Source organism: Vombatus ursinus, unplaced genomic scaffold (assembly GCF_900497805.2).
Source record: "Vombatus ursinus unplaced genomic scaffold, bare-nosed wombat genome assembly UNPS02011700.1, whole genome shotgun sequence".
Lineage (NCBI taxonomy): Eukaryota > Metazoa > Chordata > Mammalia > Diprotodontia > Vombatidae > Vombatus > Vombatus ursinus.
This window is the reverse complement of record NW_020951478.1, coordinates 7,079,020-7,102,168: the sequence shown is the minus strand read 5'-3', so window position 1 is coordinate 7,102,168 and position 23,149 is coordinate 7,079,020. Positions and strand designations below refer to the sequence as shown.

The following is a 23,149-nucleotide window of genomic DNA, read 5'->3' as shown; positions in this document are numbered from 1 at the left end:
AGGAACCTATCTCCTAAATCTGATACTGTTTCTAGTAAAGTGTTAAGGGAACATTAGAGGTTTAATTGACCTCTCTTCTGGATACAGTCTGCATGAAAACTGCAGGAAACCTAGGAAAGATTAGCTATGTACCCATCTGAGCTACCAAAAGTCCACAAAGTCACCTTCCCTCCCTTCTCAACTGGAAATGCTTAAGGGAGGCTGGCCAACGTACCCACTTCTCCCCCCTCTTTTCACATGATTTCCTACTTGAAGTGGGATGTATAAAAACAATTTTAAAAGGAATCTGGAAATTTTCATCTCAGGCTGCAATAACACAATACTTCATATTTTATTTAGCATCTTTTATTCCAAGTACCTTAAATGGGATTATCATCACTTCCAATTTCCAAACCAAGGTACTGAAGACAGAAAACTTGAAAGCCATTTAGTAACTGTGAAACAGTAAATTCACTACACCAGAAACAAGAGTTGAAGTATTAACACAGAGTCTTCAAATTTCTAGAGAAATTTTACTAGGAAATGAAATAAATGAACACTTTCTCTTTTATACACAGCAACAAAGAACATATATCAGTTATCAAATATCACATTTATGGCTCAGACTTTTATTAATCATAGAGCTTCAGCCACAAACTAGCACTAACAACTAGGCCTCTATGGAAAAAAAATATGTAACAGGTCGAAAGGAATATCTGATGGGGAAATTAATGCACTTAATCCAATTATGTAACCAAAGCAAATGATATTCCCATCCACAACAAGTCAGAAAAAATGACAAAAATCCCTGAAAATTCCAGCTACCTGTTACTGATTGTTATAAATGTGAAAAGAATTCTAAGGGGTCTGGAAGACAACCCTCAATTTTGCCTGAGGCTCAAAGGCTCATTTTGCTTTTAAGGCCTATATACAATAACTCCTTGGCTAAAGCTTACAGCCTGACTGGCTTCAATTCACACATCAGTAACATTCACAGATCCAGAAGATTCTGGAGAACCTGCCTCAGAGCAACACAGGCCAAATCACGGATATCAGCTGGGAGGCTCAACATTGAACGGATCAGCTTCTTGATGATGGTCTTCAGGCACTTGTAGGCTGTATTCAGGTCTCGGTCAAAATACGGTCCCTCTGGCTGCTGGGCCATATGACTGCAGATGTTTCTGAACTCAATACTATCCTTTAAAAAAAATTAAAGAAAGCAAAACCAAAGGTAAGAAATACATACAAGGCAATGGAGTAAAAATGCATTCTACCAAATTCAGGTACTGACCGGGAGGAGGGCAGGGAGGGAAGAGCATATGAACTTGTATTTTTTTTTTTTAATAACTGTATTTTGATATGAGTTTCCTTTGTAATCCTATGTATTTTATGTATTTAAAAACAGTTTTCTTAGAAGGGTTCATAAGATTCACCAGATTGCCAAGGGGGTCCATGACACAAAAAAGGTTAAGAATTCATGACAAATAGTGAATTTCTTCAGTGGCCGATGGGACAATTTATACTTCTGAATTTTTTAAAAATGTATTATAGGGATGCCCATCAATTGGGGAATGGCTGAACGAGTTGTGGTATAATTTTGTAATGAAATATTATTATACTATAAGAAATGACAAGCAGGATGATTTCAGAAAAGGGCTTAGATGAACTAATATGAAGTGAGCAGAACCAGGAGAACATTGTATATAGTAAAAGCAATACCGTACAATGAACAACTGTGAATGACTTAGCTATTCTCACCAATACAATGATCCAAGACAACAATTTTCATGATGAAAAATGATACCCACCTTGAGAGAAAGAGTGGATGGCATCTGAATACAGACCGAAGCGTACTATTTTTCTTTTTTTTTAATTCGAGTTTTCTTCCACAAAAATAACTAATATGGAAATAGGTTTTATGTGACTGCACATATATAACCTATATCAGATTGCTTACCATCTCAGGGACAAAGCAGGGGAGAGAGGCAAGAATAAAATTTGGAACTCAATTTTAAAATGTTAAAAATCAGGGCAGCTAGGTGGCGCAGTGGATAGAAGCACCAGTCAGGAGGATTGGAGTTCAAATACTGCCTCAGACACATAACGCTTACTTAATGTGCGACTTGCATGGGCAAGTCACTTAATCCCAATTGCTTCACACAAAAAAAAAAAAAAAAAAAAAGTTGAAAATTGTTTTTTTTGCATGTAATTGGGGAAAAATAAAATATTATTTTTAAAATGTATTAAGAACATTTCAAATACTATCTCAAGATGTAAATAACAAAATGCGGATGGGTAAAAACTATGGACTTCTATTATGTACAGTTTGTTTTTAAATATGTATTAATTTTAACAAGGTTAACAGCAAAACAGCTGTTGGTAGCATCCCCTTCTCAACTATCCGATGCTTGCTTCTAAGTATTTTTAAATGTTTCGACATTAATTTTTTTTCTTTTCTTCTTTTTTGTTTGTATCACTATTACTAACCCACAATACCTCCCCAACCTCCCACCCCAAATTCTCCCCTTTCCAACAAAGAAGTATACTTAAGAAAAAGATAAACACATTCCTGACTGTCTGGAAATTTGTCTCATTCTGCACCTACTGCCTATCACTTCTTTGCCAAGAGGTGGGAAGTATGCTTCATCATAGGTTAACTATAATTTTAGAGCCTGAGAGAAGGGGGAAATACGGACATGGCAGTGGCTTCATCTGCTGCTTCCGTCCCATGACCCAAGAGCACAGAAATTTGTCTCCCTCCATACTCAACCACAAAATAAGCACTTATTAAATGTGCTTTTTGACTGAATTTGACAATTTCCCCAATCTGCATCTGAGAAGCAGACCAAAGCTCCATAGAAAAGGAAATGGGAGTCCAAGACAACAAGTAAGCAGACTTTCAAAACAGAGCCAAATGATGAAATGTATAGCTAAAATGTGCCTAGTAGCCAGGCTCCAATAGCATTCATCACCCAAATACGACTAAAATGTCTTTAAAAATACATTTGTGGACTTCGCCGAGCTCCTAACACAATTCTAAGTTTTATTTAGAGAACCTCAGAGAAAGCATCTTTGGGGAAGTCCACACACACACACACACACACACACACACACACACCCACCCACCCATAAAATTCAGCTGCTGAACTGTATTGGCCCCTTATGCCCTGGGGAAACTTTGGGTCTCTGTTGAATTCTGCAGGACTCTATTTTACTATTTTGGTATTTCCTTCCAATTTTGTCTAAAATATATTAAAGGTCAAAGAAAACAAATTAACAAGGGAAGCCTTTCCGTGGGACTCTTAGGACCCAAGACAGAAAAAGAAAAACAGGTGATTGTCTCTCTTCCTTTCCATAATCGAGAAAAGCCAAGGTGGGGGCCCTCCAGAATCAGAAATGACCTCAAGTTGAAACCCCTACTGTTTTCATTGCAGAACAATGGAAGTCCACAGAGAAATCATTGAAGGAACCAGAGTATTAACTGGCCCATACTCTTCTGTTAGAGACTCACATAATAAATATTTGTGATGATTTCATTTAAAGTGTTTTCCATTCAGCCCAGGAGCACATCCCTCCCAACAGCTTTTGTTTGTCAAATCCCATATGTTCACCCAGACAAGTTAATATCCTAGATGGTGATGGGAACCCCCTGCCAAAATTAGAACTCCCTGGCTTTTTTCTTCCATTTTGATCAATCTAAAACCTGGGTTCAGCATGTCTGAATGTTGATGAAAATTCCTGAGACTGAATACGAAATGTTGAGCCATGAGAATATAATTGGGCAAAAGCTGTGAGAACGCTAACACACGGCCACCCTTGATAAAACCTGGTGAGCTGGAAAGGTGTTCTTCCTGATGTCTCCTCCAGCCAATCTTTTTGGTACAAGGAAGTAAATCCTCATGTTGATCTCAGAAGACTTCTGTTTTTCTTTTTTCCCCCTAAATGCATTTTTGTTATCTTTTGTTTTATATCACCCACATTTCTCCAATGTATTACCTCCCCTCTCCACCTCCCTAACATGCAGTCCTTATGAGAAAGCAACTAGCAAAACTAACCAAGATAGTCAGTCTCACATTACACGTATCATTCCATACCCATAGTATCCCATTCTCTGCAAAATGTAGGGAGGGATAATATCTTCTGCTATTTCTTCTCTGGGACCAAACTTGATTATTCTTATTTCACAACATTCAGTTTCAATTGTCTTGTTACTCATTGAGTATATTGTTTTCCTGGTTCTACTTATTTCACTTTGCATCAGTTCACATAGTTTTACTATGATTCTTTGTATTTATCATATTCATTTCTTCTAATATGGTAACATTCTACTACATGTATTTAATTATTCCCCAATCACAAGCATCTACTTCCCTTCCAATTCTTTACAATTACAAAAAAAAAAAAAAGTGCTTCTGTAAAATTCTGGTATATATGAAGGCCCTTCTTTTTATCACTGAGCCCACTGAGGTATATGCCTAGCAGGTCTAATTACTTTTTTGCAATACTGACTCTACCTTCTGAACCAGTCCACAGATATGACAACTTCAGTGAGCTGATCAGGAGTAACTAAGAAGAGCCGTCTGTGGTCAGTTCCAATAAACATGGCACCACAAAGCTATAAATCATTCACCCCTTTCAACATAAATGTTAGCCCATAGGCATAGGCCCCTGATCCTGGCCTGGAGACTGGTTCTCAGATCAGCCTGATCACAGGCACAGGCTCTAAAGCCAGCACCCTCTCAAGTCAGGTCTGATGTTGAGATAAAATGAGGGACTTACAAAAGGTAAAATAGTCCCATTTTATAGATGGGGAAAACCGACAGACTGAGAGTAAATTGATCTCCCTACAGCTAGTTCTAATACGCTATGGATTTCAAGAGGCAAACGGAAAGGCAGAAAGAAGGTTGAATATTTCAAGCAAGAAGGCTTAGTCTAAAGAATGGATATTTTGCCAGTCTGTGGCTGGATTTGAACTCAGGCCTTCCCGACTCCAGGCCCAATGCTCTATCCACTGTGCCACCTAGATGCCTCTAATGGATCTCAAATCCACCTTAAATCTCCAGCCTCCTCTTCTTCTGCTTTGTATTTCTTTCCCTAGTGACTGAGATAGATGGTCTCAGCCTTGGCAGCTAACTCATGAGCATAAGAGGTCACTGAGAGGTCTCTGGGCTGGTAATTGTCCAACAGGAAGTGCTTCCTGCAACCGTATCCTTCTCAGAGGAGATCACCACCAGCAGCAGGAGGTGCAGCGTATGCCTGGCTGCCCAGAAGAGCTGGACCTGAATCGAGTTGCTCAGCTCCAGGTTAAAAGTGTTATCTGCCCAGTGGTTCCAGTCTCCCATGAGTCTTCATCTCCCAAGAGATTATAAGACAATGGGATTTTTTTGAGCACCTCATTTGTTTCTATATCTGTATACAGGCTTCCGCGAGTCCTTTGCTGCGAGTTACTCTCTGAATTTTTAAAAGTCTTTTCCAACATTCTTTATAAGTATTTTGTGTTTTAAGCGTTTCTTTTTTTTTTGGTGAAGGAAATAAATAGCTGTCCTATATCCAGAAGTGTGCTGGTAAACAACCAGTTCTCTGGGGGGAATGAGTACACATGACATAGTTTCAAGTTTAATCCGCATTATTAAAATTTTCTCCATCACTTTAAGACCAGACACTCAACAAAACAATAAATCAAGCCCTGATTTGTAGTATTTGCCAATTTCCAAATCGCTCACACTGAAACTTTAACCATGGGATCTTGACAGCTAGTTAGAGCTGGCTCCAGTACACTCTTGCCTATATTTGATCTACTTTGTACACCAAGTGCAAGTCTAAAAGAAGTCCTATTAAGGGAGGGAGAACCTAGACTTTGACCAAGCTTTGTTTAAGGAGGTTTTCCTGGAATAACTCCAGATGAGAGCACTAGATGGATTAGTGAGAGAAGAGCCTGAGCACATTTTAGAGTCACGTTCCCTAATGGAACACTTTATGTGAGCCCAAAGCAAGAACCCAATAGTGGGAAAAGGGTGCCCCCATTGGACATACAAATTGAAGTAAGCTAGTTAGGCCCTGCCTTCAAAGAGTTTCCATTCTAATGAAGAAAAGGAGAGGCTGGGGAGAATGGATTGCTGTATGGTATGACTCGTGGCAGGAAGAGAAGAACATGGTTTCATGAATGCGTTCAATTCAGCAAACATAAAAGCACCATACTAGGATACTAAGGCAGCTAGGTGGCACAGCGCATAGAGTGCTGGCCCTGGAATGAAGAGGACTCATCTTCCCGAGTTCAAATCTGGCCTTAGACATATAGTTGCTATGTGATCCTGGGAAAGTCACTTAACCCTGTGTGTCTCAGTTCTTCATCTGAAAAATAAGCTGAAGAAAATGGCAAATCACTCCGGTATCCTTGCCAAGAAAATCCCAAATGAGGTCATAGAGTCAGACATGATGCCAAACTCCTGAACATGAGATGCTAGGGACATAAAGCTGAAAAATTACAACAGGCCCTGTCCTCAAAGAGCTTCAACTATTCAACTGCATGGATTCTTAACTTTTTGGGTGTTGTAGACCCCTCCTGACAGGCTGATGAAACCTATAGTCTTCTCAGAATATTTTTAACTGTTTACAATAAAATAAATAGCACTAAGAAGGAAACCAATTATATTGAAATACAGGCATCAAAATATTTTTAAAATGAGTTCACAGCCCCCAGGCTAAAAATCTCTATTCCACAGGGATATGGCATATACACAGATTAGTTTAATTGTTAGAAAATAAAAGAATCAAGCAAAGTGCTCTAGGAGAGTCCAACTCAAACACGTGGGTCACCAATCCGTACATAGGGATCCTTATTAATTTTAAAATGCAGCATTATCTTTGTTCTGTTGTCATTTTTGTTTACTTTGTTCCCCATTCCCCAACACACTCTAATCTGGTTTGGGCAATGCTGGGAAGTGTCATGGGCCGGGTGTTGGCCATGAGCTTTGGGTTTGGCCCCTCTGCTCTAGGAAAATGTGAGAAGGGATGGATTACTTTCAGCCGAGGGGATCAGGGAAGACATCCTGGAGGTGACACCTAAGCTAGAGATTGATGAGAAGGATTCTGGCAAACAATGTAGATGGAGTGTCTTCAAGGCACAGAGAACAACCTATGTGCCTAGCAGAGAGATGGGTATGGGAGATCAAGGAATGATTTCCTACTTGGTTAGGCTGTAAAATGAGTCAAGAATCATATGAAATAAAGCTGACAAGATAGATGAACTCGGGGGGGTCTTAAATGCCAGGCTAAGGAGTCTGCATGCTATTAGGCAAAGGGAATCCTGTAAGGATTTTCTCACCACGACTTCCAATTGCTCTTCTAGAAGGGGCTTACTGACTTACTGTCCTCCCTTCCCAACCCTGTCTCAGCTATCAATCAGTTCAAGTTTTGACCACCCTCTGCTCTCCAACCCCTGCCCACTTGTCCTTCTGGTTGTCCCAACCCTGAACCATCCCCACCAGCAGCCTCCTCAGCTGGAGAACACACAATGAATGGGTCCACTACAAACTTATGTTATCTAATTTCACCTGGGCCTTCACTGCCTCCAGCAATCCTTTTACTTCCATGATCGGCAATCTATGGCATTCCTTACAAAGCCTATGATTTCACACTTCTCAAGCCTCCCACACCAACCACCTCCATTTTCTTTCTTAACAGAAGCCATCCACTCATACTTTACTGGGGAAAAAAAAAAAAAAAAGACCTCTTCTCAACAATGCCAACCCCTGTGCTTTTACTCAATCCATTCCCTCCTGACTTGCTGTATTTGTACTCTTCAAACCCAACCCTCCAGCATTTCCACCCTAAATCTTCAAAGTCTCCCTATTTGCTGGCATCCTTGCTGACTAAATATGCTTTGGTCTATGACATCCTTTAAAAATCTTCACTCCATCCTCTGCCATCCTTTCAAGCTATTCTTTCATTAGAGAGAGAGAGAGACAGACAGACAGACAGACAGACACAGACAAACTGCTTAAAAAAAAAAAGCAGTTCAAATTCCTTTTCTCTTGACCATCCCCCCCACCCATGTTAAGAAACTCTCATATAAATTATGGAGTCTGAACCATCATGAAATATCACCCAAATTTAACAATCAGTATATGGGCCCACCCTTTGTCTTTTCGGCATAATTTAAAAGGCTTGGTTAGTTGGAAAGAACTTAAATGACAGACATCCACAGAAGCAAAGGCCCAAGAAAACTCACCCCAATCTGAAAGACCTCCCAGTTTGAAGTCTCCCCTCACAGGCCTAAATGAGCTTCGCTTCCAGTTGAGTTTTTCAGGCACCTATTTCACATGTAAGTTTATGTGGATCCCCAGAACATTTCTTAAATAGGTTGATATTTCTGTAGCCTGATCCCCATGTTTTATGAGAAACATGTGCAGCAAAACATAATATATATGTGTTTGTGTATATTATGTGTATACATTATATATGCATATATACATATAGCCTCTACTTTAACCCCAAAAAAGCCACATAAATAAATATTAGAAAGGTCAGGGTAGGGGGAAAAAACACCCTTACTGAAAGTAGTTTGTGTCTACTCCGAGAGGCTGCAGAAAGAAGACTTATGTAACAGTCACCACTACAATTGGTTTCGAGTCTGGCTCACTGAAACCAACACTAACCTATGTTAACAACAACACATTCATATTTTTCTTTCAAAATTACAGTCTGAGCAACTGAAACAATGCAATTAGGCACAAAAAGATGTGTTTTCATGTTGTCAAAGATGGAATAGCATGATCAATATGGCAGAAAGGATGCATGGGAGTTGTAAGAAAACTATATTAGCATATTTCCAAGGATGATCTGCAGAAGAAGGGACTGCACAGTATAAGGGAAAAATAGCTAGTCAACAAGTCAAGAAAGATCCGAGTTCAAATCCCATTTCTGACACTTATGAGTGGTGTGACACTGATTCTAAGCCTAAGTTAGTAGTGGCATAGGAGCACAGAGTTGGAAAGAACCTTCAAAGGCCATATAATCCAACTTCCTTATTTTACAGATGAGGAAACTGAGGCCCAGAAGGATTAAGTGATTTGCCTAAGGTGATACAGGTAGTAAGGAGCAGAGCCAAGATTCAAACACCCAGGTCCTCTAATGCCAAATCCAGTCCCCTTTCTACTGCATGTAACACCTCAAGCATGAACCCAAATGAAGTGAGCCAATCATATAATAGTGAATGACAACAGAGTCTCTCCTGGCACTAGAGTGGTATCCACCAAAAAAAAAAAAAATTAAGTCAGAGGAAAGCCTCCAGATCTTGGATAGATCCTCTCGATAGAATGTAAGCTCCTTGAGGACAGGAACCATTTCATTTTTGTCTTTGTATTTCCAATGTCTGGCACATATGTAAGTATTTAATAAGTACATGTCGATTATGAAAGATGTATGGAAAACAAGGACAAGAATGCACAGGATAAAAGGCCAGGAGTAGACTGTGACTGTCAACTCAGAAGCGAGAACCCACACTTTGACCATGGAGCCATCTAAATAATCCATGGAGATGTCACGTGACTCTGGAGTCAAGGGACGTAGGTTCAAATCCCACTTCTGCCACTCATGACCTGAATCAGAGGACAAAGTACTTACTTAATGAAAGCTAACATGTATATACCACATACTATGAGCCAGCACTGTGCTAAGTGGTTAACAATTATTATCTCATTTGATCCTCACAACAACCTTGGGAGGTAGGTACTATTATTACCCCCATTTTACAGATGAGGAAACTGAGGCAAACAGGGGTCAAGTGACTTGCCAAGGGTCACTGAGGCCACATTTGAACTCGTATCCTCTTGACTCTAGGCCCAGCTCTCTAACCACTGTGCCAGCTGTTTGTCCCTAACCTCCTGGTGACTCAGTTTCTTCACCTGTAAAGGAGTTAGACTAGGTAGCCAATATCGTGACCTTTTCCTCTCTCAAAATGAATGCTACTCCATCTAGGAGCATATTCTGGGAAACTTAAAGAATGCAGAATTTCTTCCACAGCCCCCCATGATGACCAAAGTCATCACCCTCTGTTGTCAAAGAGAAATAATGGGGGCAGCTAGGTGGTGCGGCGGATAGAGCACCAGCCCTGAAGTCAGGAGGACCTGAGTTCAAATCCGGCCTCAGACCAAACACTTGACACTTACTAGGTGTGTGACCCTGGGCAAGTCACTTAACCCCAAATGCCCCCCCCCCCAAAAAAAGAGAGAGAGAGAGAGAGAGAGAGAGAGAAATAATGAGGAAAAAAATTAATTTTAAATCGGCTACTGAATATGAATTCCAGAAGTCTCCCTCGGGTGATGGAATCTGTAATCTATAATTGGCATATCTGAACCTAAACTTGACTAGAAGAGAGGCCAAAGTCAGGCACATCAACATTAGGGCTGGAATAGTCCAACTCTGGTGACCTGTCCCGAGTCACAGGGCCTGGGTTCGAATCCCAACTCTGTTTAAAACTGTCCCTTCTCAAGTTTGTTTCCTCACATATAACATAAGAGCATTAGACTAGCTATCCACTCAGGTCATTTACAGCTCTGAGGCCGGTATCTTTTGACATTCCCCTTCCACGGGGGCGAAGGCTGTGCCTGAGAAAGGTCTGCCTCAAGAGTAGGTCATGGTCATGTGAGAGAACAGCCTGCTGGGGCCCCATGATATTGCCCACTGGGACGGACAGCAGCAAACCCCAAGGAGAAAACCATGCCTGGGGACTCTTACCGAGACCAGCAAAGAGGAATCTGCCTATTCAGGACAGGGGCTTCACACAGCCACTAGGGAGAAGTTGCTCATTGGAGTGCCCTTGACATTGATGTGTTGGAGGTTCTATTTCATTTTCTTTGATCTGTCAATAAAACATCCTTTTTAACTTGGTGATGCGCATGCTGGAAGGCAAGACAGGAATAGTTAAGTAGGCTTCCAAATTCTCAAGATGGCACCATGGACCAGCAAAGTAAGAAGCAGCTGGTACCCTCTGTGTCAAGAGGGCCTCTGAAGCAAGAGGATACATGGGTAAAACAAGCCTATAATTAATACTAATAACTGTTAGGTTATTTCAATTATCAGCTAGCTGACTTTTCCTGTGCAATGGGCCCACGTATCTCTTCTTGATCTTGAGAATATTTTTGCAACTTCTCCCCTGCCCTGTCCCCTGCCAAGGAACAAGACTAGATTGTCAATGAACAAAAATTTAGTCAGTGTCTTATTCAATTCCAAAAGCACTTTAAAAAAAATTCTTAAGAATCAGACTCTTTTAGTCATTAGGGTAGAAGCTTTCTTTGTGGGTTAGGAGAACAACTCCACTTCAAAAGACAGGGAATATTAACTCTTAAAGAAAATCAAACGCATAGTCTAAAGCTTTTTTAAAAATTAAAAGGTCTAGTTTGACACTTCCAGCTAGACATTTTCACTATAACCCTACAATAATAGCACGGCTAATGTAATTGCTTAATTAACATCCAAATCCCATAGACTCAGAGAGGGCATCCATGAATTTAAAAAAAGAAAGAAAGAGGTACACTATACTTTAAGTAGTAAACTTTTAATTCATTTTGTGTCAGGCAGAATGAAAGTGAAAGATCACCTGAATCTATTGTCTGTCTGACCAACATCTTGAAAAGATTAGAAGGGAGAATTAAATGTATAAAGACCACATGTCGACAAAGGCAGAATTCTCATTGAAGTTAATTTTAGGATTTCACAATTTGATTTTGACTTTGTATTGGAGCAAAAAAAAAAAAACAAAAAAACAACCTTCTTTGGAATACATCTCAAATTATAATATCAATGTATAACATGATTCAAATACATGTGAATATTTGCACAAAATAAGTTGAGGAATTTACAAGCCTCCTCCCCCCTCCACTCTTGATCCATTTTTTAAAATCATTCCTTGAGCCGCCTAAATTACAAATCAGTCTGTACTTCCTTTTTATTTTTTAACAACTCAATTCAGTGAACATTTATTGAGAACCTATTATTAAATACTAAGTACTATGCTAGGTGCTGGAGGATACAAACAGATGTAACACACAGTTCCTATTTCCTTGTAATTTAGAGTCTCTCTTGTACACGACCATTTTATCCCATTTGGAATTCCAAAGAATTCAAATAGTTTCCTACCATAGATAGAACCATTGAATTTTGGGGTAAGATCTAGCCCAAACCCTTTAGTCTATGAATGAGGAAACTAAGATTTGTGACTTGACTCACACAAAGTCGGAAGGTAAAATTTTCTCAATCACATAGGCCATTGACAGGAACTTAACTGGTCCACATCAGAGGCTGATATTGACAACTAATGTCTAATAACAGCATCACATTTAAAACCACTATCTGTACCATCATATAGGAAAAAGCTACAAACCAAGAGATGGAAAGGGCATATAACATTCTAAAATATTTCTCCCAAAGAGGCATGATACAACTGGGTACAGAAAATTATCCCACTGAACTGGCTAAAGTCAACCTTCAGGTAAACTTAACTGGCTTCAATTTGATGATGTTCCTCATTGATGTGCATGTCAAATGTCCCCAAATGTGGTTTCCCCAGAAAGCATATCAAAGGCTCAAGCCAAGTCATTTTTGTCAAAAAATGTTGTGGGGGATTGAAATTTCTTTTTCGTCATCATATATCATCCAAGGTATGGCTGAGCAAAACATTATGGAGAGGAAATGATTTCCCTTGACTTCCATAAATCACGAACAGCTTTTTTTCCCCCTCCATTTTCTTGTGATGGGTGAGAATCCTGCACGATTCACATTACTCTCTGAGGGAGTCCTGTGGATTCTTTCTACCTAATCTATCCCTTGATCTTACTCTGGGAGCAGTTTCATGAAGAAGAAAAAAGTGGTTAGATTTTCTTCAGTAATCCAATGATCCTTCGCTTCTCTTTCCAAGTTCTATCTTCTAGCTCCATCATCAATGCTTGTAAGGTTTTCAAGTCTTTTTCCAGCCGAGTTGTTTTTTGGTCTGATTTTCTGCCATTTTTGCCAACTGGCGTTCCAGTTTGAAAATTTTATTTCCCATTCATTCTATTCCTTTATTCATATTTTCCATCACTTTCTCCATGTTATTGACTTTTATCATTTTGTTTTATTCTATTTTTACTGATGACAAATGACGATACCATTATAGATGCCAGATCCCTCTTCAATGATGTCATTTCATTTAAAGTGTTTATCATCCAAGTTCATGTGTCATATGTTGCTAGGTCCAGCTTCATTTCTTGGGCTGACACAGTTAATTTGTTATTTTCCCTCCATTCCTGGAGTTCTCTCCCTCCTTATCTCTGCCTCCTGGCTTCTTTCAAGTCCCACCTTCAACAAGAAGCCTACAAGAAGGCATCAATGCTAATACCTTCCCCACCCCAGACCACTGACAATTTATCCTGATTATAACTTGTTTGTACCTATTTGCTTCTATGTTATCTCTTTCATTAGAGGGTGAACTTCTTGAGAGCAGGGGATTTTTTTTGGCCTTTATTTGTGTCCCTAGCATTTAACACAGTGCCTGGCAATTAGTAAGCAGTTAATAAATGCTTATTCATTTGACTTCTTTATAGAATACATAGTATTTACTCATCATTTGGGAAGAGGTTTTTTTTTTCCCCCTTCTGTTTGCTCATTTCCTTGTCCTTTCCTTGTCTTTGAGGCTTTCTTTTTGGGGGTTCCAGGGTTGCTCCTCTCCTTTTAATTTATCTTTTAAGTATTTGGCATTTTCTTTCATTCACACAAGAGAGGCTGCAGTGAGCTCATCCCAATTTCTCACTCCTTCACCTTGTCAGACTCTATTAGCTTGTACTTTCTTAGAAAGCAGATAAAGTTTCCTCCAGAAATGATCACATCCTGATTTTCATTCTTTTGCTGTTTCAGAGCTCCCTATCTTCTACCCATAGGCCCAGCTGCTCTCCCCAGACCATCTCCCAAATCTGATAATCAGAGGATCAGCAGTGGGGAAAAGGAAACTCTCCCCCAAGTTTCAGCAACAGTACTTGGTTGTAATAAGCACCAACATACTCATTAGAAAAAGTCTTCTCTGAAGCTCCTTAGCAAAGTTAAAAATAATCCTGGGCTGAGGTAAGACACACTAGAATCCCTCATGTGATTTGGGAGTACATAAAATGGAAAGAATGCTTAGAGGGACAACTGAAAACAAATCATGCTCCCAGCCATATTACACTATAACCTTGCATAATTCATAAACCTTTCATGGGATTGGAACTTCACAGAGCACAAAGTGGTCACCAGTTGTGTTCCTTGAACCCAAGGTCAGTCCTATATAGATAAGTAACAGTGCATTAATAAAACACCCAATGAAGAACTCCCCAAAAATCTGCCAGTCACCATAAAAAAAAAATCATTGTCCACAGGAAATTAAACATTTTTACTTTGGGATACATGCAATGTAAGCTCTCCCATATTCTCTATGTTTCCATGTACTACTTGCTTAGGGGACGTTATTGTTTTTCATTGAAAAAGCCCAATGAAAAAAGCAGTTTGTGATGGGTCTCTGTATGACAACTACCCTGTATTCAGGGACATTGGCTGGGTAGCACGACTACTCCTAAGATACATTGCTGTAGCATTCCCACCAAGATCCAGATGACAAAAAGGTTTTTTTAGGGTTTTCTCATAATAGCCTTTTCCAATCATTTGTATTTCGGAAAGCTGGGGTTTTTTTTTTTTAAATTTTTTTTGCACTGCTTTTCATATCACTCATGTCATAGGGAATTATAGAGCTATAAACGAGTTTCTTGTAAAAGTCAGTGCACACATGGAAAAAACACACCAGGCAGTCTGTGGTTAGCCACCGAGCCTCTTTCTAATACAGAAAACACAAGTTTGTCCCAAGTACAGAGCAGTCCTCAGGGTACAGAAAGGGTTCAGATAGCATAACCATGAGCGCAGATTTCCTCCATGGCTTCATAATGATTTTTTGGAGACACAGTTCCCAAGTTTACAGAAATTGGCCTCGCTCCTCAGAAGTAAAAACTCACCACACTTGTTATCAATGTCTGAATTTCTCCAGGCAACAGGAGGTTCACGCTTACAATGTGCAAATAACATTAGCAGTGAGTTTGAAAGCCAGGGTCCAGAGCTGATACTCAAACTGAAGCAGAAAGAAAGAAAGCAAAGACTACCAATGATGATGGATGGATGGATGGATGGATGGATGGATGACTGGGGTCAGAATGAGGCAACATACTTGAGATCATAGAGGATGGCGATATACAACAAAAAATTCTTCAGCCCACTAGCGACACTTCTTTAGCTCTGTCTTTCATAAATCTGTCTTCAGAACACTTAGAAGTTTTGGGATTGGGAAAGGGTGTACATATCACAAAGAGAAGCTCTTCTGAAATGATTTTACAATCTACTCTATCTTTTGCTGTAGCTGAGTCCTTCAAGTCACGTCCAACTCCCCATGACCCCATTTGTGTTTTTCTTTGCAAAGACACTGGAGTGGTTTGCCATTTCTTTCTCCAACTCATTTTATAGATGAGGAAACTGAGGTAAACAAGATGAGGAAACAGAGCCAAACAGGATTAAGTGACTTCCCAGGGTCATACAGCTAGTAAGTATCTGATGCCAGATTTGAATTCATGAAGAGGAGTCTTCCGGATTCCAAGCCCAGTGCTCTATCCACTGTGCCACCTACCTGCCCCAGTAACTACTCCACTATATAGATTTGTCACTAGGGGCAATTTTCAAAAAAAAACCAAAAAAACAAAAAAACAAAAAAAAACAAATTAACTTCCTTTTATCATCTTTAGCACCTTTCTAGGCTACCTGTAACTTTGTCAATCCTTAGTAAATAGGTTTACCAGTTACTAAATAAATCAGTTTTTTTTTTCCTTCTTGGATCTGGATCCTTCATTGGTATAAAAGCCCTGGTGAGAAATGCCCACAACCAACATGGGTCAGTACCTGGTCTGCGACTCAGGGTATTAAGAAAATTACCTAGGCAGCACTTCTTAAACTGTAGGTCAAAACTCTATAAAGGGTCTTCACCCACAGTTTAAGAAGTGCTGAAGGGGTCTCGAGTGGAAGTTTGAGAAGCCCTGACCTAGAGCACTGACAATTTAAATGGCTTGGTTTGAATCACACAGCCATTGCGTGTCACGGATAGGACCTGAACCTAGCTCTTCCTGATTCTAAGCCAAGCTTTCTATCTACTGGGCCAAATAATTTTGTTTGGATTTAAAAAAAAAAAACTATAATGCATCATTACCCACTTTGGGAAGTATCCAGAAAGACTTCATAGAAGAAGTGGAAAATAAACTGGCTTTAAAAGACCAGGTAGGAATCCAATAGGAAAGAAATGGAAAACATTTGAGGCAACAGGGACATGAGCAAAAGTATGATGTTATAGAAGCCTTTTTCACCCATAAATAACCTCTTAGGAGGAAATTCGTTTGACTTTATTTTACAGAGGGAAAGAGAATAGGACCTCACTAGCAGAAGGCTCACTAAAAGAGAGCCTGGGAGATACTATGGATGCTGCCAGGCCGGGGCTTGGCCCTCCAAAAGAGAAAATACCACAGAGAGGAAAAAATAAATAGGGAAGATTTGGGGGTGAGACGCTGCCTCTGCCCACTAAGAAAAAGAGCGGTCTAAAGAAAAACAGAGTGCTCTGACCTCTGGGAGGCAGCCAGAGAAAACAGCAGCAACGCAGCTCCTAGACTGGCCACCAAAAGAGCAAGGGAAGTCCTGTGGGTGTCATCCCTACAGGCTTCTCTCTTAACTGGAGAAAGGGTTCTTAAATCTGGGGTCCATGAACTCTGTTTTTAAAATTGACATTTTAAACTCTTTAAAATTAATATTTCAATAACTATATTTTAATATAATTGATTTCCTTTGTAGTCCTATGTATTTTATTTTCTATTTTTTAAAAACCTTATTCTAAGAAGGGGTCCAGGACATAAAAAAGATTAAGTACCCCAATACTAACACATCTACTAGAACTGATCCTTAGCTTCTCCTGGGAGTTAGGAAAAAATTGTACTACAGACACTGATGCTCTATGCCAATTTCATAGTCATCAGGGATGCTGCCCTCACTTTAAAGGCGCAGGCAAATTTTGAATCAAGCAGTTTTCAGTGTTATTAATAGAAACTGTCTCCCTGATCAAGCAACATGGCTGGATTTCCCCCCTTTAAAAAAAAAAAAGACCTATTTTTATAGCCCTGGTACTGTATATTAGGCTCCTGTTCCAAAAAGCTAGAATTTATCCAAGTGTCCGTGAACAATGACAAATGCTGGCAAGGATTTCTAAGCAAGGAGGCTCCTAACAGGGGCCAATCAGAGAGGCATTAAATGCATCCATCCTCTATAATGGGTAGAGTGGTTCTGAGCCACTTAGAGATGGAAGGGAGGGTACAGGGAGGGGAGAGCTCTGAATAGGAGAGAATGACAAAAACCAAGAGCCAAGACAGATATTTGGCACTCGAGAGGTCACAATCATCCTCACTCAGTGGTAAAGGAAAAGAAAGCCTTGGCCCGAAGCGATTCAAGCAGCTGCAAGCTAAGTCCACAGTCAAATCCAAATTACAGGCAGGTTCCTACTTGCTTCCCAAGCATGCCCTAGCTTGCATCAATAACCCTGCTGATGATCCTTGTTCCCCTTTCTTCCCCAACATAAACATATAGTGCTAACTCACTGAGGTTCAGAATACCACTGGAAAAAAAAAAAAAGAAAACAATTCTAGGGTCAAACCTCACTCATACACAAAGATGGATGGCTCACATTTCTATTTCAAAAGCACTTTACAGTTTACAAAAGACTAGTCACAATCTTGTAGATAGGGCATGTATTATCCCCAATAGACCAATGACAGGACAGTTTCAAAGGGGTTAAGTGACCTGCACACAGGTATATGGTTAACAAGTATTAAGACTCAAGTCTTTTGACTCTTGGTTCCATAAATCTTCCCTTCATACCAGTCTTTCTGATAAAGATGGAAATCCAATACCAAAGCTAGTAAAGATCTCCTATATTCGTGATTTCAATTGAATCTACTGAATCCTAGGTCTGTTAGAATGCCTTACTATGTACAATCTCACTTTCCTAAACCTAAATTGATCAGTAGAACTATCACCAGATTCAACCTCAGTCTGCTATTCCATTAAATAATAAAGCTATGACTTCACATGTATAATAGGTGTCATATTTCTTGCCTTCTCAGTAAGTGGGAGAGGGGGTAAAGAAAAGGAAAGAATTTGGAAATAAAAATCTTAAATACATAAATAATACTAGGGAATTACTGGAAGCTATGACCTCCAATGACCAGCCAGCAGATAATCATGTGCTGGTGGGGGAGTTCCCCCAAATAGAAAGCCCTGCCTCACACATGGACTTACCATCAAGGGACACTGCCCCAGTCATTGTGTTTGCTGGAGAAAATGGTTGGCCCTTTGTTTACCCACTTTGCTAAGGTTGAAAATACAATTCTAATCTCTTTTGTCATTGTTTGACATTTCCCCTGACATAAAGGCTATATCTTTGTCCTTTGTCCCATCACAATAGGTACTACTGCCTTGAAAGGGAGTATGGTATAAGGAGAGGCAGTGTCAAGTTTGTGCTAGTAAATATTTAATAACCAGCTCTCAGAGGGGAGGAGGGGAATGTATGCACAACATGCTTTTAAATTTAATCTGCATCATTAATATTTTCTCTATCACTTTTATAAGTCTAGAGCCAGGGCTTCTTTAAACTTTTTCCACTCTGGACCCCTTTCAAGTTTTGACAGTGTTCACTGGCATTGGGTGGCCTGAGGGCATTTGAAGTGCAAAGTGAGCATGCTTTGTGTTCAGAACCAAGGCTACACTGAACTTTCCTGATGCAACAACGGGGCAAGCGCTGCCAGGAATACCTTCAGATTCGTTACCCAGTCTATTTTTAATTAATTTTTGGTCAATGCGAATTCAGAACCTTTTACTGTTGCCAAATTTTTCTGGAACCCATATGGGGTCACGATCCACAGTTTAAGAAGCACTAGTCTAGACAATCAACAGAACAGTCATTCAAGCCCTGATTTACAGCATTTGCCAATTTCCAAGGTGTAAATGTTCACACTGAAAATTTAACAATCAACTCTCCAGAGTCGATATACAGCTGGCTCCGGTACACCCTTAAATGCAGGAAGACTAGACTCAAATCCTGTTTCAGTCGCTTACTTGCTATCCTCACCTGTGCAAATGGGGGATTGACTTAATAACAGCCTCCGAGGTCCCTTCCAGCTCTGTATGTGTGATTCTCTGAACATTTCCCCTCATTTCTGTAACATACGTAGTGCCCCAAGGGTTCCTGTCTTTCTTTATCCCATTTACTAAGAGCAGAGTAAGGGAAGTGGTGTGAAAGAGGCGATGAACACGTGCCATTCAGGACCAGAGGTTTTCTAAACAGTAACTGAATATACACTCTCCCACAATCTGGAGAGCACGGATGGTGGACCAGTTTGACCTAGAATCCTGCGTCTCAGGGACATTATGTTGGTAGCTGTGTGAACAGTGGATTGGAGAAAAGACTGGATGCTGGGAGACTAATAAGGAGGCTAATTACAGCCCAGGTAACAAATAAGAACACCTAACCCAGGGTAGTGGTGGTGTGAGTGGAGACTAGGGTATGAATGGAGAGGACAGACGTGGAGTAGCATCAATTAACTAGACTTGGCCACTGCAGCTTCAGTCTGTGGAGTAGGGGAGCATTAAGATACATCATGATGAAACTCCAGGGGGAGCCTTAGACTCTTGGTGGCCAAGATGAAACATTTCAGAATTAAGGAGTCGAAGTTGGATAACTAAAGCATTAAAGTGTTAATTTAACAGAAGTGAATTATATAGATATACATGTATATTCCATACATGCTTTCTTTTCTGTCTTGCAGACTCCTCCATCAGAATGCAAACTCATTAGGAATAAAGATTATTTCATTCTTTAGATTTATACCCCACCCCCCAATGCTTTAGCACAATGCCTGGCATACAGCAGGATTGATTAATGTTATATAGTATACCATACTGAAATGCCAGTCACCCATCACGTAATACACACAGCTCAGTTAACTGCATGCTCTTAACAAGCCTTTGCCTTTTTATTTAGCACTGGGCCAGAGACAAGGTCCTCTCTAATTTGCTGGAGTGATTACTCCATCCAGTTAAGGAACTCCAGATTTTCTCTCCTGGAATATAAGCTAAGAACTTATCTTAGGTGTCATCTCCAGTCATCCTGATCTGTATCTTGCCATTGGACCCAGATGGCTCCGAGGAGAGAGTGGGGCTGGTGACTTTGCACAGCCTGGCCTCACTTAAATCCAATTCATTTGCAAGTCATCCTGATGTCATGGTCCTCTTCGAAAACAATAACAAGAGATCCTCTAGTCTAACTCCCCATCATAAAGATGAGGAAACCAAGGGCTAGGGAAGTTGGAGACAGCATGGGGTAGGGGGTAGGCAAAAGCAAGATGGATTTGAAATCAGAGAACCTAGGTCCAAATTTTAGTTCTTCCATTTGAGACAAATGTGACCTTGAACTCACAATCCCTCTATACCTTAATTTTAAGAAAGGCAGTATGGTGCAGTGAAGAGGGCAGCACTGAACCAGGGTTCAAATCCCAATTCAAAATTTTACTAGCTACATGACCCTGGCTGAGTCACGAAATTACTCTGTGCCTCAGTTTCGTCATCTGTGAGAGTCAGAGGGTTGGACTCCACAGCTTCTGAGGTCCCTTCCAGTTCTCTATGATCCTTTTTTTTTTTTTTTTTTTTTTTTTGCTAGACAACAGGGTTAAGTGACTTGCCCGAGGTCACAAAGCTAGTAAGTATTATGAGTCTGAGGTCACATGTGAATTCAGGTCCTCCTGACTCCAAAGCCGGTGCTCTATCCACTGTGCCACCTAGCTACCCCTATGATCCTTTAATCCCAAGTGACTTGCTCAAAGTCAGAACAAGACCAGTGAGATTCCAACCTGGGGCCTCTGAATCGAAGGTAGCTCTCTCTCCACTATATCATGTAGCTTTTCTTTTAAAGATAGTTATTTCTACCACCTCAAGTCTTTTTCTCATGCTTGTCTTCAGTTCTTTCAACTGCTCCTGTCCCCGCCACTACCCTCTAAACAAGCCCCAAATTGTCAGCGCCCTTCCAGAACAGAATACAATATTCTAACTTCTCCTGATTGGTCTGACCAAGGCAGGGTCATTTGGAGTCCAATCTGATAAACAGGGTGGGTAATGAAGCTGAGCAATGCAATTTGGAGGAACATGAACTTCTTTCCAATAAGATGCAACCATAAAATAAACAAGGCCTATTTTCTCCTGTAACTTGCAAACTGGCCCTGAAGACAATTCCAAGAGAGGGAAGTTAAGCTACAGCCACACTGTTAGGAAAAGCATACATCTATCTTCCCAAGATGACTTTATGAATAATAAAATAACTCATATTTATTATTAATCCTTATATAATAACCAATATGTTTGTCATATGCAATTAATCATATATTTAATAACTAATATAATTGATGGTTATTTGTTAACTCATAGCATTGCTCTATAAAGTTCAATTTAATTCCAAAAAGTAGAGAGTCTGGGTATTGGGATCACAGAAGAATAGATTTAGAGCTAGAAGGGGCTTCACACATCATCTTGTCCAACCTTCCTATTTTATGAAGGAGATGGGTTAAGTTACTTACTGAAGGTCACGCAAGTAGTAGACTCAGAATTTAAACCCAGGTTTTCTGACTCTAAACCTGGCCATCTCTCAATATTTTACCTAACATGCAGATATGAAAACTGAGGCCCAGAGAAATTTAGTGACTTGACATGGTAAACAATTAATACTAAAGTGGCAAAGCTAGGCTTCGAATCAGGTCTAGAGCCCTAAAAATTAGGGCTTTTCACATAACATAATGATTTTTGATGTTCTATTTTTAATTTTATTAATTACTTTTATATTATATATTTATACATTTTTTATATTTTATTTTAAATTTATGGAATAAAATATAATTTTAAAAGATCTGTCAGATGCCTTAAAGTCACACCCAGTATATAGCAGCAAACCCTAGGTATTACAAAATTCCTCTCATGCTATCACTTGACTTCCTGTTGTCACATGTATTATTTAAAAAGCCCTTTGGGCACATGTTTGACAACCAAGACATTTGAAGCAATACTGTACTTAAAATCTCCAAGCTAGAAGATACCCTAGGAATTATTTAGCTGAAGCCTTTTATTTTAGCTGAAGCCTTTCATTTTACAGGTAGGGAAACCAATGCCTAAAGAAACCCTCAAAGTGAATTAGTGGCAGGACCCATACTGACTCCTAAACCAGAATTCTTTCCTTTATGGAGATATTGCTGTGCTATGCAGCTGCTCTGCCAATCAGCAGTATTTGGTTAAGCAGTTTGCAACCTTAAGAGGGAACAGGTGCCATACAAAGAGAAGTTCTTTTACTTAGCAGGCATTTAATATTAATATTCACACTTCAACACATTTGGCTCAGCCCTTCTAAGACTGCTCAATAAGCATTTAGATTATTGACTCAGTAGGCCCCAGAGCCCAGGAGTGAACCAGACCAGTAGTGAAAATAAATGTAATTCATGGGTGTGAAAAAACTTTAAAGAAATAAAGATAATTTAGTGCAGAAAACATTCAGGTGATTTACTAATCCTACCTGTACCACAGGAAAGCATTTATTAAAACACAGAATGGTGAAGTTGAAAGGGGCCCTTGAGATCAGAGGCCCAACCTTATGTCCTAGAAGATGAGGAAACTGAGGCAAAGTAAAAGGAAGTCTCTTGCCCAAGATCACGCACAGTTTTAATTAGGAGAATCAAAACTTGAACCAAGTGCCCTTTTCAACTCACCAGAAAATTTAATGCCTGGCATACAAGTACTATATAAATGTTTTTATTATGATATTAAGTGATGACCTTGGTCAACTGTTTCCAAAAGCATACAACAGGGATGATGATATCAAAATCTGAACCCAGGGCTCTTTCCAATCCTCCTTGCTTGGCACCCAGCAAGGGCTATACCCAAGTTAATTACCATTATTTTTGTCTTCTTTTATTATTAAATGAGGTTGGCCAACTGTTTTCATACTCAGGAACACATAAAAGGAGTGATGATTTCAAAATTTGAACCCAAGACCCCC

The 23,149-nt window shown here is 39.8% G+C and overlaps 1 protein-coding gene across 1 annotated transcript in view; it reads right to left on the bottom strand.

The window, feature by feature from the left end:
* Positions 1–344: 344 nt before the first annotated feature.
* Positions 345–23,149, bottom strand: part of DLEU7 (deleted in lymphocytic leukemia 7) — a 24,080-nt gene continuing 1,275 nt past the window's right edge. Inside the window, exon 2 of the mRNA XM_027856927.1 lies at positions 345–1,177. Within this exon, the coding sequence (XP_027712728.1) occupies positions 971–1,177 (207 nt within the window). The 3' untranslated portion in view covers positions 345–970. The remainder of the gene's footprint in view (positions 1,178–23,149) is intronic.